At 37.5% G+C, this 17,530-nt stretch overlaps 1 protein-coding gene across 2 annotated transcripts in view; it reads left to right on the top strand.

Moving 5' to 3' along the window:
* The window catches only part of RYK (receptor-like tyrosine kinase), a 103,443-nt gene that overhangs the window by 37,292 nt on the left and 48,621 nt on the right, over positions 1-17,530 (top strand). For both annotated transcript variants that reach the window (XM_012664570.1, XM_012664565.1), the window contains exons 3-7: positions 1,210-1,309; positions 3,019-3,153; positions 5,378-5,431; positions 9,482-9,626; positions 16,975-17,075. In XM_012664570.1, coding sequence (XP_012520024.1) covers positions 1,210-1,309; positions 3,019-3,153; positions 5,378-5,431; positions 9,482-9,626; positions 16,975-17,075 — 535 coding nt within the window. The remainder of the gene's footprint in view (positions 1-1,209; positions 1,310-3,018; positions 3,154-5,377; positions 5,432-9,481; positions 9,627-16,974; positions 17,076-17,530) is intronic.

Genomic DNA, 17,530 nt, shown 5'->3' with positions numbered 1-17,530 from the left:
TCTATTGAGCTCTCCTCCTTATCCAGTGCCTTAGCCAATGCCCAGGGGCCATTCTGTCTCTTATAATCTGGAATGATACTCATTCCCTCTCTCTTTTCATCTTTATTATGTTACCATTTCATTGGATTTTTGTTAGCATATATACATATTTGAATGTCTCCCATTAAGAAAAGAAGAAAAGCTTTGGAATCCCCCCCCATACCTATCTCCCATTCCTCTTAGTTAAGTTTCTTAAAAGAATGGTTTCTCGAACCTCTTTCCTCCCACTCTTTTCTTAACCTACTGCCTCATGGCTGTGCCAATCCTAGCCCTCCACCAAACCCAACCTTGTGACCACTGAATGGGAGAGGGGTACCATGCTTATCAAGACCCCATGGGTAGGACAAAGAGTGATGTGAACTCTAAGGCCTCATTGAAGGTCTTGAAGGTAGCAGCCATTCTGAATTTCAGTTACTGCTTTGCAGTTTGAACTGCTTTTTCCATGAACTCTGTGTAGCAACGGGCTGTAATTATTTGTTGATACTGATTGATTCTGTTAAGCTACATTGGACAGGCCAATAGATAATATTGGTATTCTAGGGATGTCTCATTGATTTCCTGTCTTCCCTTCTGGATTCTGAATCACTTGAAAAACAGGTCCAGAGGATAGATGGGGATCCAAACAAGAACTTTCTTATTGGTGAAAGGCAGACTAGAGAATGTGACATAGATATTCTACAAGAAATTTGTGCCTTGGAATCTGCTAATTGGGTGAGTAGGTCCGCAAGGTAGATATTTATCCACCAGTCACATGGAGGCCCTCAGAGCTTTGCTTTTATCAGTTAGAGAAGGCACTGTTGACTAGTTATGGTCTGTCAATTATATGCCTCAGCTCCTTGATTTTTTCATATCTGGCTTTCCAAGGCTTCTCTGTTGATGGCTGTGTAGTCCTCAGCAGGATTTCTGAATCCTCGGTGGCAGGTTTTATAGGACAGTGGTTGTACTGTTCTGGACATAAAATAGGGGGTGGCTTACTAGGTTGAATTTTTATCCAAATGAAAATTCCTAGGACCATTTATGACAGTTTGGATTATTTTTTATAGCGAAATTATTTGAATATATGAAAGACTTATGTATCGATTAGTTAATGAGCTAATTAATCAAGTCAAGATGTTAGTGTCCTTTGTGTTATCACAGATCCATTTTAGTTTATTTCTCTCCATTTTACAGGTTGAATATAAGTTAGGATTCCAAGTAGACAATTTTGTGGCTATGGACATGCCCCAGGTCAACATTTCTGTTCAGGGGGAAGTTCCACGCACTTTATCAGGTGAGTAAGAGTCCTCAAAGACAGAGTTAGCATCCTGTTTTCAATTATGTCCTCCACATCCCAAAAAGGACAGTTTAATTACTGATATGGAATGTGTCTTAATAGGCATAAGATATATAAGTTCTTTGAAAAGTAATTTTTATAAATATTAATTATTTGCACGGTGTTCTTAAACTATTCCCTCTTTTCCATCCCTCTAAGACTGTGCTCAGCTCGCCCTTATCTCCTTTTCTGCATTGATGGCACTGACCTCCTCATGAGTCCCTGTGCCTGATCTTATTTCTCTTCGATGAAGTCCCAAATCTTGCACTGTGGCCCAGATGATCACTGCACACTCACATCTGACCACATGCCATCAAGTCCATCAGTGCCCCCGATCCTGTCAACTGCACATTCCAAACTCCCCAGCTTGTATGCTGGTTCCTTTACCATCCAGCTTTGCCTGCCTGTCTAGCCTTGTTGCTGCACTTGTCCCAGCTTCCCACAGTTCAGACTACATGCAGTTATGATATGCAGGCCTTTGCACATGCTGATTTCTGTATTTGGAACCATCTTTTCCTCTTTTCTGTTTGTGAACTCCCATTTGTCCCACTCATTCTGCAAGACTCAAAATCTGCAATGTCTTTTTTCTGCTTCCTTTCTCCCTCCAGTTAACTCCTTCTTCTGTTCTTCCTGCCCCATAGAACCTTGTCTTTAACTGTTTTTGCACTTATTATGTTATCTGGTAATTCCCTTGGTGCCTAGCATAATGTCTGGCACAGGATATGCACTTTAGTACATGTCTGAGTAAATGGATTAACTTACTTACACCAATTTAATTACTTTTGAGCAACTTTTTAGAAAAGCTCTTAAAGATGTGAGATTTTAAGAAAATGGAAATTTTTAAAAATTGAAAGTAAAAGCCACGGCAGTGTTGTGGAACTTTTACTGGCAATCTTATTCACTGTTATTAGTGACATGCATTAATCTAAGCTTTAAGCAATCATGGGAAGGCTAGTTAATTTTTACGAGTCAGTAAAGAAATCCAGAAATGCCCGTTTCTTATGCACGTATACAGATAGCAGAATGAGGTATTCTTAATTTGTAGAAAAAGAATCTTAAACTGAAAGATTGAGGAAAAAATGATATGTACTAAAGTCTGTAATCTCATTGCTACAGTTATTGATTGAAAAACCAATTTCTATTTAGATAGGTGCTTTTCATTCATAGTTCAGAATTTATTAGATTCATTTATAGGTTTATATATAATTTTTTCATTAAGAGCAATACATAATTGCATTTTGATAGTGAATTATCTTTCTTTTTTATCACATAATTTCTGTTACTATTGCTGATGTGACTGGTAAGGCCAGCAAGGTTTGCCTTATGATCTTGTGGCTTTAGTGTTGGAATAGCAGGACTTATGAGACAAACTAATGTATTAAAAACCATGAGCAAAAGTTTAAAATAATTATCTCTTCGTTAATGTCTTAGTATGTTCTTAAATGCTAACTTTTATGTCCATAATGAATGAAAAGCTCAATGTCTTGAGCTACGATAGTCTGAAGATAAGATCTCTAAAAGCTTTTGTTTAGTTAATTGATTTAAATGTATTATTTTTAATTTTATTGAAGCAAAAAAGATTCTAAAATGTTTAATAGAACCACTTTTTAGACATTAAAGTTGATTTTTAGAAAATTAAAATATTTTTTCTTATTTTTTTTAAACAGTGTTTCGGGTCGAGCTTTCCTGTACTGGCAAAGTAGATTCTGAAGTTATGATACTTATGCAACTCAATTTGACAGTAAATTCTTCAAAAAATTTTACAGTCCTAAATTTTAAACGAAGGAAAATGTGCTACAAAAGTAAGGAATTTACTTACCAAGATGTGTTTTGTGTAGATGTGAGAAGGTTAAAAATAGATTTTGTTGTCTTTTCACACATCTAATTCTGACCAAGTCTTAATTATAGTTACAAATGAGAAAAGAGCACTGACAGATGAAATTTTGAAATAATCACCAGATAGTTTGTAGCCAGGAATTTTACTCAGGCCTCATTCAGTCCCTGCTTTCTCAAAATCTTTTGTCAGAATTGCTAGTAGATTTTCCATTAGGAATGTGAAATAGTACTAAAGTGGCTGAAGAGGTAAAGAAATAAGATAAATCTAACAGGGGCCCTGAGTAACTGAGTGTTAACTGTGTTTTCCTTAGAACGTTACTTTTATGCAGAAGCATTGCTCTGAGGTCAATAGACCTGGGTTGGAATGATAGCTCTGCTCTTTTCAGGATAGTGAGGCAAGTTACTGAATCTCTCTGAGCCTCAGTTTTTTTCATCTGTAAAATGGGCATGATTCCTGTTTCAGAGGTTTTTGTTGTTGATATTGTTGTTTTTTAAGATTAATAAAATCTAGCCTAAAACTTAGTACCATATATAGGAATTTCATATTAGTAGTATTTGGTTTTGGATTATATTTTATTTTCTATTACTTAAGAAATTACAATGGATATGAAAGAGTTTCAGTGTGCTAGGTTATAAATCAAAGAATTTTAGAGTTCTCCTTAAAGGTTATTTCATCCAGCCCACTGCTTTAAGTTCCACACAGGTAAAGTGACCTGAATTTACAACATCTTGTTGGAAGAATTGGTTAGTATCTAAGATAGGGAAAAAAAACAAAAAACCCCTAAACTTATGAGTGCTTACTGTGTTCTAAGTGCTTTACATGTGTTAAACCCATTTAATCGTTACAGCAATCCTAGGTAGTAGATTGTCTCATTAGTTTCATTTTCAGCAGAGAAAGCTTGAGGTTCAGAGAACATAACCAACTTGCCAAGGTCAGACAGCTAAGTGGTGCAGCTGGGATGCAGACCTGTGCTCTTAGCCTCTTTGTTAAACTGTTTCCTAATTGAAATTAGTGTTGCGTGTTATGAAATTGCTTAAGGCTAGAAAGTGAGTTATAATGGCTAATGTCCAGGTACATGCCAATGAAAAAGCTATATTGCATTAGAATAGATATTTTAAGAATGAAAAGTTAGCACCTTTTAGCTGTAGTGTTTTGATACATTTTTCAGTTCTAGTGTATTCAGTTATGTACCTACTTTCATGTAGTTTTAAAGCCAAAGGGAACTTTAGAGACTCTCTAGTCCAACCTAGTTATTATGTAATCGATATAAAGAGACTGGGCCTTAGAAAGGCCACCTAGGCTTGCACAGCCGATCTGTGAGGAGTGTAGAACATCCGTTTCCTGATCGCCAGGAAAGTGGGCAGTGACTGACTGTATCATGGTGCTTCATCTATTACTCTTAAAGGCAGAATGACCAGACATAGTGTGGTCTGTGGATCCCATCAATGCTAATACCTGCTAAGGTTAATAATGATCAACTGATACTCAGAATGAGCTCATACCTTCTCCATTTTCTTTAATATGCACATGAAAATTGACATTAAAATTCTGTGTTGGTATAATTTTCTATTCTGTTTTAGACTTAAGGTTAATATTGTACCACTCTCTTTTATTTGGTGGTCATTCAATTCATGTTCATGACTCTCCCTTTAATATGTGATCCTAATGTATTTATTTATCTGGTTTTCCAGCCTACTACATTTCAAAAATGGCCTACAACAGAAAACATATTTGTAGTATAAGGAATGTTAATAGATGTTATTGGCAAGAAGAATTTCCTTTATCATATCAGGGTGGGAATTATGGATTGGACAAGTTTTGTTACTCTAGAGCCCTTTGAGCCTTTATATTCTGCTAATGTGCACTGTGAACCTCCAAAGAGACAGTGTAGTATGTAGCTTTCTCAAAGTTTTTGACTGCAGAAACCTTTTTTCATTGAGCATCTATAAGTAATATCCTTTGGCTAATGCCATCACAGACTATTGATTGATGATTGCAGTGATGATTATCACAATAGTAACGTAGCTTTCATTATTTTGCAAAAAAATACCTGTTATTGAGGTCAGGCAATGTTCTGATAGAATGCAAAACTATGTTAGAGAATATTCAGAAAATATAATTATATGTAGTAGTTAAGGATTTTCATGGAAATGAAAGAATTTCGAAAGCATATTTTCTTTTTAATTCAGAACTTGAAGAAGTAAAAACTTCAGCTTTGGACAAAAACACTAGCAGAACTATTTGTAAGTGTTACTCTATTACCTTTCTTCATTATCAGGGGTGGAAAAAGTGGGTGATTGTGTATGAACATGATTGCAGCTTGGAGGCCTTGTGGTTTCCAGGTTGTCAAATGATAATGATTATGACACTGCTGTTTATTTTGCTGATGTTTTGTAGATTGGTAGCTAAGTCAAATGAAACTATAGAATATTGAATATTTTGAGAATTAAAATTAATAAATAACAAGTTAGCTCAAAATCTCTTCTAAGAATGTATATCATGTCTTTTCGAGCAGTCATAAAGTATGAACATGAAGTATGTGTAAGATCTTTTTCTTTTTCTTTTTTTGAGACAGAGTCTCATTCTGTTTCCCTGGCTAGAGTGCAGTGGCATCAGCCTGACTCACTGCAACCTCAAACTCCTGGGCTGAAGTGATCCTTCTGTCTCAGCCTCCCAAGTAACGGACTACAGGCATGCGTCACCATGCCTGGCTAATTTTTTCTATTTTTTTGTAGAGATGGGGTCTTGCTCTTGCTCAGGCTGGTCTTGAACTCCTGACCTCAAGCAATCCTCCTGCCTTGGCCTCCTAGAATGCTAGGATTACAGGCCTGAGCCACTTCAACTGGTGGAGATCTTTATCTGTTAGCAGAGGATTAGAAAATCTAACTTGTGGCCTGGACTTTACTCTTAGCTAATTTCATCCAGGTGAAAGTGTAAGCTTAAAGATATTATGTTATTTAAACCTACAGAGCAGATATGCAAAGTGGATTTTATTTTTTGGTATGGGTTGTGTTTAGATATTATTACAGGCTTCTTTTTTTCTTTTCTGACATGGAAACATCATTGAGTCTTACTTTTCCTGAGGTAGTTGTAATAGCAGAATCTTCTGGATTCTCTTCATGGAAGCGGACTTAAAAAATATTTTCTTGAAAATTTCAAGTAAACAAAAGGTCAGAGTATGCTTTGATGGACCCCCATATGCCTATCACCCAACTTTAGTAATGATTAACATTTTGCCAGTGTTCTTCCATTGATTCCCTCCTTCTTTCATGGTTGGTTAGGGGTGTTAAGGTAGAGTATTTTCAAGCACATCTTATATTATTTCACTCTTAAATATTTCAGTGTGGATCTCTTTTTAAAAGGCCTTAAAAAAAAACCCCACAATCACCCAATACCTGTTCACTTTGATGTATCACATAAAACAAAATTAACAGTAATTCCTTAATGTCTTCTAATAGATAGTCCATGTTTGAATTAATCTGATTGTTTCAAAAATGTCTTTTTATAGTTTCCTCCCCCTGAATCAGGATCCAAATGAAGCCTACACAGCTGTGTTTGGTTGATATGTATTTTGTATTAATCAGAAACAACCACCTCTTTTATTCACATTATTTATTTATTGTAGAAATTGTATCATTTGTCCCATGAAATCCCCCACATGCTACATCTTCCTGGTGTCACTTAACATGATTTTCTCTCTCCTTTAAACTAGTAGTTAGATTTCATACTTGATTAGATTCAGGACCAGCTCTTCTGGCAAGAATAGTGCATAGATGATACTGTGTGCTTCCTATTTCATCTTTTCATCACCGTGGGAGGCATAGAATATCCGAATGTCCCAAAATAGGCCTTTTTGATGGTTAAATAATATGAGATAATTGTCTGTTTGCTAGAATATTTCATTTGGATTTATCTCTGAAAAGATAGAAAAAAATATTTTTAAAAACATCACTGTTCCCAAAGTTTACTTTTAAAATTCTATGATTTTACCCAGTTCTTTTATCCTAGTAGGATATTATTTCTCACCAAGAGCAGTATTGCATGTTCTTGGCCTCTGTCTCTTCCTTGCTCCCTCTCACCCTCCCTCGCTTCCTATTTATCCATCCATACAACACTTTTTGAGAGTCTGCGATGTGCCAGGTGGTATGACAGAGGCCCAGAGGATTAAACTGTGAGCAAACAGACCTTGCCCGCAATTGCTTATAATGTGGCAGGGGAGATGGACAAGGCAATAGGCACTGATAACAACACAGCTTAGCAAGCGAGGATAAGGCATGCACAGGGGGCTTTGGGAACCTCAGGACAGTTTCCTGAGGGAAGTGACATCTCATCTGAGAGCGAAAGGTGACTGGGTGGTGGCAGGTGAAGTGTCAAAGTGAAGGAATGGAAATAGTGCATACACAAGCCTGGAATTTGGAAGTAATTGAGCAAGATGCATTTGGGGGGATCTACCCCGTAGAGCGGTATCTTCTGCTCTTTTCTGGAAATGCTCGGATAGCACTGCCAACACATGCCTCGGGGACTTTTTTTCCCCCACCCCTCCCAAGGTTGAACAGCCCTCACACGGCACACAGTAATTCTTGAAGAAAATCATGCTTTCATTCAGGCTACAGCCAAGTCTAACTGCCCTAGAAGCCATTCGGTCTCTTTGCGTTACTCTGTTCTGATTTGTTGTTTGTTGATGCAAAATTTAAATTTTAGAAAGCAATTTTATTTCTCTTATTTCCACGTTTTCAAAAAGTGTAACTTTTATCTTTTGTCCTGACCTGTTGCTAGAATTCCTAACTTTAATATCTGTTGATTTAACATCTCTATATGGATGTATACTAGGTACTCCAAATCTAAATTGGCAAAGCAAGACTCCTGATACTCCCTTCCTCCAACCTGCTTATTTTTTATCTTTGTAAAGATACCATTATCCAAGTAATTCCTTAAGCCAAAACGTCGTTTCCTCTTTTTCTTTCTACATTACTACAATTTATTAGCAAGGTCTGTTGACTCTGCTTCCAAATCCACTTACTTCTCACCTTTACTGTGACCTTCTTGTCCAAACCAGTGCTGTCTCCTTGGACTACTCTGGTAACCTTCTAACTTTCTAACTCATTCTCTGCTCCTGCTCTTGTTCCCCTACACAGCATTCTTCACACAGCATGCAGTCATGGGTTGTTTTGTTTTGTTTTTAAATAATTTTGTGTGTCATTCCTTTGCTTGAAACTTGGCAATGATTTCCCATCTCATTTAGGATAAATCCCCAGTTCCTCAGGTTTTATTCAGTAGAAATGTGATGTTAGTACCGATCATCAAATACTGCATGAATCTCCAGTCAGACCAGTTCTGCCTCCGTTTGTGTCTTCCACTCTACTTGCTCATGTCATATGCGTCTTTGTGTGTCTCGTCTCAGTCTGCCTGTGTGCGTGATGTGTGTCTCTCTCTATGTCATTGGGTTATTTATTACTGAGGCTTTCTTTCTGTTATTTCCTTTTTTAAATAACATGAAGCTAAGTATCATTTTGCTTAATGACTGGAGTCTTTAAAACAGATAAAGTAATTTCTGTTACTCTCAAAAGAAAAAAGGGTTAAATGTTTGTTGTTATTTTTCTAAATGTGTGAGTCCCTCTGTTGTTTATTCCTTCTCCTGTGAGTCAGTGATCCTTGGCAACAAAAAGATGTCTGATCCCTCTAATCCAAGCATCACTGTTAAGGAAATATGAAGAATCTGTAGTTCTGTACTGTCCAATATGGTAACTATTAGCCTCATGTGGCTTTTTAACTATAATTAAAGTGCTATAAAGTTAAAACTTCAGATCCTTAATTGTACTAAGTACATTTCAGTGGCTAGTAGTTATGCTAGCTACATTTCAGTGCTTAATAGCCACATGTGGGCATTGGCTACTGTATTGGACAGTACTCTAGAGAACATTTCCATCAATGCAGAAATTGTGGACAGCAATTTGTGTTGGACACAAATTGTCCTTGTGTTGGACAGCACTGCTACAGTATATTTTATGTACTGGTATATTTTATATATACCATTTACGAGTGACTATTTTACTTGTTAACCAAAAATCTTATCAAGATTTTTAATTTTTGTTAAAAACAACAACAGAAACATCAAAAAAATTGTGTGAACTTACACCACATGCTTCTGGTAACTGTTCTTATCAAAGAAGGGGCACATGAAATGGAAATTTTTTTTTTTACAAAGAACAAGATACTCATTGTATATATTGGGTCACAAAGCAATCAGTCACATTTGTTTAAAAAGCTAAATGTGCTTTTCGTTTTTATTTCAGATGATCCTGTACATGCAGCTCCAACCACTTCTACGCGTGTGTTTTATATCAGTGTAGGGGTTTGTTGTGCAGTTATATTTCTTGTAGCAATAATATTAGCTGTTTTGCACCTTCATAGTATGAAAAGGATTGAACTGGATGACAGGTATTGTACATGTTTTGGGAAAGGAAAAAAATAAAAGGAGTTATTTGCATATGTGTGAGAGCCCACACACCCACATACATACTGGTTCAGGGGAAGGAGGGAGGATGATCAAGCCCTAGTCAAAGGGAAAGTAAGATGACCTAATCACTATCTTTGTGTTTCTCTGATTTTATTTTTATTTTTTAAAATTTGCCATGTCAGGAATTACACTTGTTTTAGTTGTAGAGAAGAAGTGGAGATGAGATATATTTTTTCCATCCCCTTTGACAGGACTTTACTTCAGACTGTTACTACCTTTTGAAAATAGCTTTGTTTCTTCTAGTTCCTCTCTCTGTCATTCTTCACTCATTCATCCATTCATCCATCCATCTGTCCACCCATCCATCCATCCATCCATCTATTCATTCATCTAGTAAACATTTATTGAGCACTTGCTATGCTTTAACCCATTGTTTCTCGACTTGGTTACACATTAGAGTCATGGGGAAGCTTTTAAAACATACTAGTACTTGGATCCATGTTCCACAGATTCTGATGTAATTGGTTTGGGGTAGTGTTTGGGCGTCAATATTTTTCTTAAAGCTTCCTGGATGATTCTGATATATATAGCCGGTTTGAGATACACTGGGTTAGATATTATGCTAAGTGCTGGGAACATGAAAATTAATGGTATACTTCATGATGTCAAAGGTTTAATCTTTGACATTAACCCATAATTATAAAAGTGTATAAATTTGATGACTGTGATATGTATAGGATAATGTAGGAATACAAGAGGTGGCTTGTCCCAGCCTGGGTGAGTCAGAGATGATGATGAGGAGGACATTATACTTGGGATGGGGTGAGAGGTAAAGATGGAATGATATGTTTATTTTCACAACACACAATTCTTGCTTCCCTCCTCACTAATTCCCAGTTGCTGACTGAAGACATTCCCAGCTTTATGACTTGACTTTGAAATCCCTCTTTTATGTGGAGGTATATCCCCCATACTCTTTGAACCTTTTCTCCCCTTCTTACTCCCTTGTACTCTCATCAAATGATTCCTTCTTCCTCACTTTTGTCTTACATGTTGCCCTTCAGGACTTCTATCCATGCATTCCTTTTGCCCACAGGGCTCCCCTGCATTTTCCACCAGTCCAAACTTTGTCCATTCTTCAAATTCCAGCTCCATCGCCATGTCTTTCATGAATTCTTTTCTAAGCCTTCCAGACACCCTTTTCTCTCTCCTCTATCTCAGTCTTTCTTTTTGGTATCAACTATTAACTTTTTATTTCTATAATTTTTTGGTAGTTGTATTAGCCCTACTTCTAGAATGTAAGCTCTTTTCCATTTTGGGAGCTGTGTATCTTACTCCTTGCTGAATCCCCACTCCTAACACAGTGTCATACATACTGCAGTTAAACATATTTGTGGTATCAAGAAGAACATGAATGGGCAGGGAGCTGGTTGGATTCAGTACCTGCTCCTAAGTACTCTCTTGTCCCCACTGTTTTACTTTCCTGAGTAGAGAAAGAAGAGATGAGGGATAAGAACGAGAGGGGAAGTTTGTGAGTGACATGTTTTATGATATATTTTGTGTACATGGTGGTATTGAAGTCAGATTTAGATTCTACAGAGGAAGAAACAGCATTTGAAAGCAATTGAAGGGAAAAGGAGGTAGCGGGAACAGATTGATAGGACTTTGAGAGAGAATGTAAGTAGAGGGGTCACTGAAGAGCATGGCATTTAGAAATCGGTCTTGATACACAGAGAAAGTTGTATTTTCCTTGAATGCTTGCATGTATGCTAGAGCCGTGGACCCACGTGGGCCAGAGTTGTGCAAGAACTTTCTGATTCCATGGGAAATATACCTCTGCCTGCTGAAATAATTAGTTATCACCCATGAATTGGTATTCCGATTCTCTGTACTTTTCAGGCAGAAGTTTCCAGACTTTGCCTGAGTAAAAGCAGCTTATATTATCACTTGGTTTGAGAGCATAGCCTAGTGCTTGAAAGCATGAACTCTGGAGCCAGATCATCTCTGTTTGAAGGGTGGCTGTTTTACTTTCTAATTTTATGGCCTAGGTAGAGTAATTTATATAGCCTGCCTGTCTCAATTTTTATCCTCTGTAAAGCAGAGATACACACCTAGTAGGTATGTTGTGAAACAGTACTGTAAGTTCTTAAAACATAGTCCTACACATAGTAAATGCCATTTTTATGATTTTTGTTTTCAGAAAGTTGCAGCGTGCTAGTAGCAAAGAAGATATTTCTTCTTCAGCTCGTTTTTATCCTACTAGCAGTTATTTATTACCTTCCAGGGAAGTTAACAATGGTTACCAGGGAAGTTCCCATCCAGTAGTCGAATAGCATTTAAGAGACATCTGCTGCTTCTCTCTCTGGTTAGGCGCCATTGAGATAACAGTGACTACCATTCTGTTGAGTGTTTTCTGTTTACCAGTACTGTACCAGGCACTTTTCATGTGTTATTTTGACGTTCACAGCCACCTATGGGTGTGATACTTACTGGCCTTGTTTTAAAGATGAAAAAACAGGCTTGAAGAGATTAAATGACTTCCAGGATTGTACTTTAGGACCAGAGCAGAGCAGGAGGAATTCATTATTGTAATAGCTATATTGTAATAACTCACTATTGTGATAGTATAAAGCACTTGCTGTGTGCCAGGCATTGTTAATGCATGGCTTTACATTCATTACATTTATTAACTCCATTAACCCTCATAACAGCCCTGCGAGGTTTGATGGAACCCCATGGCTCTATGGAATTCCTTAGAAGGGATTGGTAGAGAGTTCTTCCATTCCAGGCACTCAGAAGCCAGAGTCCTGTTATACACAGCTCTTCTTTAGAAATAGAGAATAAAATTGCCTGATACAGGCCCATGCCAGGGTAGTTGGAGCCCATGTATGTGGCTTTCCCTCTCCGAACACTGCAGATTGATCTTTTCATTCTTTTTTTTTTTTTTTTTGAGACAGAGTCTCACTGCGTTGCCCGGGCTACAGTGCCGTGGCATCATCGTAGCTCACAGCCACCTCAAACTCCTGAGCTCAAGCGATCCTCCTGCCTCAGCCTCCCGAGTAGCTGGGACTACAGGCATGCGCCACCATGCCCGGCTAATTTTTTTTTCTATATATTTTTAGTTGTCCAATTAATTTCTTTCTAATTTTTAGTAGAGACGGGGTCTCGCTCTTGCTCAGGCTGGTTTCGAACTCCTGAGCTCAAACAATCCACCCGCTTCAGCCTCCCAGAGAGCTAGGATTACAGGCGATCTTTTCATTCTTTATGTTACGCCAAGTGAGTCTATACTGGAGAGGCAGAGCTTCTCCTTACGTTCACCCTAAATTCCTTCTGCAGAGAGGCTGGCTGGTCTGCAGCATGTCTACACTGTAGTGTTTCCCTGTTAGTCTGTGACCATGGGAAAATTTATTCCTCTTTTGTGGAAGGCCTGAATTTGTATTCTGGCAGTATCTTTATTTTCATCTTATGATTTCCATTGTCTCTACCTCCCTACCACTCCTACCATTACTGATGACAAGGTCCCCCTTTATTTCTTTTTATTTTATTCTATATCCAATGTCTAATGGAGTATCTGATACATAGTAATATACTTAGTAACTGTTTGTTAAATGAAGAATGAATAGAGGGAGGCAAAAAACCATTTTGTTATACTAGTAATTCTTTGCCTTTTTCAATATGTATCAGCAGCTCATGTCAGAAGCAACCATTCTGTCTGGTTTATATCTTTCTGTTCCAGGGAAGTGTGGTTTTCTCTGCTCATTGACTCTGTAAGTGTTTATTGAACTCTTGCTGGGGCTCAATTGGGCCCACCTAGGGCTTACTGTTCCAGGCACTGGCTTAAGTGGTTGGGGAGGGAGGAGTGAACAAACAGGTACTCTTCCTGCCCTCATAGAGTTAATAGTCTGCTTAGGTGAGACAGACATTAAACAAGAAATCTCTGCTAGAATGTAGGCTTCACAAAGGTGGGACTCTTTGTCTATTGTGTTCATTGCTGTATCTCTAGCACCAGCACAGTACCTGGCATGTAGTAGACCCTTAATAAATAGTTGTTGAATGAATGAATGAATGAATGAATAAATAAATAAATGAGTTATACAGAAAAATAGTACAAATTTTAATAATTATTTTGAAGGAAAATTAAGATCTTTGCCCAAAGTCCTAACTTCATTCTAAAGCAGGGTTAATATATCCATAACTAATCTTACTTGCTCATGAAAATCAAATGAGATTATTTATTTATACTGGTTTTAAACTATTAAGTGCTAGTAAATATACATTTTAATCTCATTTTTCCATCACCTGAAATTGAGCTATGTAGGTATTAACTTTAATAAATGTCAGGGGTAGGTCCCTGACTACTCCTTTCTCCTCTCATAATGTCTCGGGTTCCAAATTTTGTGCTGACCACTTAGTATAGTGCTTTGCTTATTGTAGGAACCCATTTAATATCTGTCGAAGGAATGAAAAATTAACATAGATGTCCCGGTAAAACCTTAAACTGTGTGCCTACAATGTTTTCAGAAATTCTGAGGTGGCACAGGAGTGCCACCTACTGTTCAGTTAATGGAGAGAAATAGAGTTTGTGCATTTATTCAGCCATCAGTGATGTTGGTTGCAGGTGATATTAAACAGTGCTTTTAGGTGGGATGTGGTGGCTCATTCCTGTAATCCCAGCAGTTTGGGAGACTGAGGCGGGAGGATTGCTTGAGGCCAGGAATTTGAGACCAGCCTGGACAATATAGCAAGACCCTGTCTCTATCCCCCACCCTCCAGTAGTGCTTTCACATAGTTCATACAATTTGAGCCTTACAAAAGTCCTGCGAGGTAGGTTTTCTTAATCTTATTTTATGAATAAGTAAACTGAAGTCCTTTATTTCCTCCCTTTTGAGGATGGTAATGCTTCTCTTCCTTCCCCATTATTGAATTCTGGACTTTTAACAACTTTGATTTTTGATCTAATCCTTGTGTAGTACACAGAATTGCAAAAACAGAAGCCCTGTAGTTTCTTATCATTCTAAGGATTGGTGAAGCATAATATTAATAATAATAAAAACAATAATAATTTTTTTTTTTTTTTTTTTTGAGACAGGGTCTCACTCTGTCACCCGGGCTAGAGTGCGGCAGTGCAGTCATAGCTCACTGCAACCTCAAATTCCTGGGCTCAAGTGATCCTCCTGGCTCAGCCTACCTGAGTAACTGGGACAGCAGGTGCTTACCACCACGCCCAGCTAATTTTTTTATTTTTTGTAGAGAAGGGGTCTTGCTGTTGCCCAGGCTGGTCTCAAACTCGTGGCCTGAAGCAATCCTCCCGCCTCCGCCTCTCGAAGTGCTGGAATTACAGGCATTAGCCAGTAATAATAATTTATAAAGATATGTTTGAGGGCCAGCCACTATCCAAAATGCTTTACTTATATGTTTTTCACGAAATGTTTTTGCCAATCTTGTCAGGGGTAGAATTATGCTCACTCTATCATGAGAAATTTGATGCTCCAGAAGGATTAATTAGTTTGTCCTAGATCATACAGCTAGTAATTGGTGGTGCTGGCAGTGGCAAGCTGGCAACGAGCTGGCAACCTTGTTGCAAGGTTTATGCTCTCCATTTCTTTATTGACCCATACCTACTACACATATAAGCTCAGACAGGTGAGTTCTTGAATAACTCCAGTCTAAAAAGCTCTTCCTGAACTCTGACCAGATGATAGCCTGATGAATCTTATATTCTCTTTGAGTTGCAGAGTATCTTCAGCAAAGTTGCTGAGGAAACCGGACTGACTGTAGCATCACAGGAAGAAGTAGATAACCTAAAATGATGAGCATCTCAAGGGAAGGCATGCTGAGGAGCATTTCATTAGGCAAACATGTATCTTCAGATTACATGGTTGTGCTGAGCAGAATGGCTTGCATATGAGCGCTCTCCAAATGTTTATTGCAGAACATTCTTATCTTAATTTTTGCTATGACTTATTTAGTTATAATAGCAGATAATAGATTGTATTATTATTATTATTTTTCTTTCTTTTTGTTTCTTTCATTTTGTATTTTTAAAGGGAAAGGTAGATTGTATTATTAGTGATTAAAAAGGCTGCATGGGGACTTAACAGTGCTCATTGCCTGGATATCATATATTTACATTTTTCAAATATTTGTGTGGGCTCTTAATATTGATAAAATACAAATTCATGCATAATAAGTGTTGTAGATTACGTAGCAGCCTTTTGTCATTACGGTGTTTTTTTTTTGTTTTTTTTTTTTAGCATAATAAAAAATGCTATGTTGCTCAGGCTGGCCTGGAACTCTGGGGCTCAGGCGATTGTCCTGCTTCAGCCTCCTGAGTAGCTAGGACTACAGGCACACACCACCATGCGTGGCTTCATTATGTATTTTTTGAATCACCAGTTTTTGAAAATACAGAACTATCGTGAAGAATAGGCGGTCAAAAGATTTTGCATATTAAGGAAAGTTGGAGCCTCTGATTGGGTACTACTGATTCTGTAGCTAAGAGAGGCATGGAGGGCCCATACTGCCGTATGTTTTCACCTTCATGATCAGTTTCTGTCTTTCACTTCTCTACTGCGACAAAATTACAAGGTCCAAGGCAATGAGAAGGAATGTGCCCAAGAGTGTGACCTGGGACAAGGTTGCTACCAATTGAAAAGACAAAAGTACATGTTTAAAAAGCAATAATTTTAATAATCTTGAGCATAGGGCTAGCAACTATTTGATGCTACTATCTTCCGAGTCCTCCTGTATTACAGAATATGATGTAATATAGTGCTTAAGGTACTAGTGATTTCTGAGAAGTTCCGTAAATTCTACAAAGCGGGGGTTGGGGAAGTAGAAGAAGCAAAATGTATATGATTAAACAAACTGGAACCAAATATGATACTCCTTCCCAAGATTTGAGCATGTTGGCACATTTGATTTGTTTTGATATTCCCCTATCTGTAGGGCATTTGATTTGGGGCCATCTTGAAAGAGAACTGTCTCTCTACTTCTTTTCTAAAAAGCAATCTAATTGAATGATGTGGGCTCTTTTTTGGGGAGATGATCCATAGTTCCCTCACATATTCTCATGTGAGGTTTAGGACTGTTATCTGAGATGTCTGAAGACTACTACCTACATTTCTGAATAATTTTGATAAGATGAACCTGCTTAGAGATTTTGGAGATAGAAATGGAACATTGTAATGGAGATATATGCATTATTGTGATCTCCATCAAAATTTTAGGCTGGTTATAATGGCTACATGCATTTTGTATGTATAGAAAAAGGAAATTTCTCATTGAAGCTGACTTGTCAAATATTTCTCTCTTAAAAATTGTTTGCAGCATCAGTGCCAGCAGTAGTTCACAAGGGCTTTCTCAGCCATCCACCCAGACAACTCAGTATCTGAGAGCTGACACACCCAACAATGCAACTCCTATCACCAGTAAGAGTTAATTTAATTCTAAAGCCAATTTACTAAAGTTGTCTATGCCTTTTTGCCAGTGTTCCTGCATGGTTAGTGTAGTCGTAGGACATGTTGTATAAATAATATCTAAAATATGCAAAATTAGACATGATCTTCAACTTTTGCTTTCTAGAGCGTTGAATGAAACATTCTAAAATTGGGGTATTAAAAATAAAATTTAAGTTTAATTGCTAAAATTAGTTTTGCTTTGGGGAGATTTCCGTAGCTTAATTATATTGAAAGTGCTACTAAATCCACTTCTGTGGAAATTTAGAAGGAAGACTTTTCAGGTAGTTATATGAAATAAGCCGTTAAGCTGTATAAAGACAGAGACTTTGGATTTTAATGAATTGTTTGATGGTCTTGATGGGCCATGGTAAAGACTTTACATTGTTTTCTGATCATAATAGGAAGTTAGCTACCATTGGAGAGTT

The sequence above is a fragment of the Propithecus coquereli genome, unplaced genomic scaffold (assembly GCF_000956105.1).
Source record: "Propithecus coquereli isolate 6110/MARCELLA unplaced genomic scaffold, Pcoq_1.0 Scaffold12, whole genome shotgun sequence".
NCBI classification, from domain to species: domain Eukaryota; kingdom Metazoa; phylum Chordata; class Mammalia; order Primates; family Indriidae; genus Propithecus; species Propithecus coquereli.
This window is presented reverse-complemented; position numbering and strand designations above follow the sequence as displayed.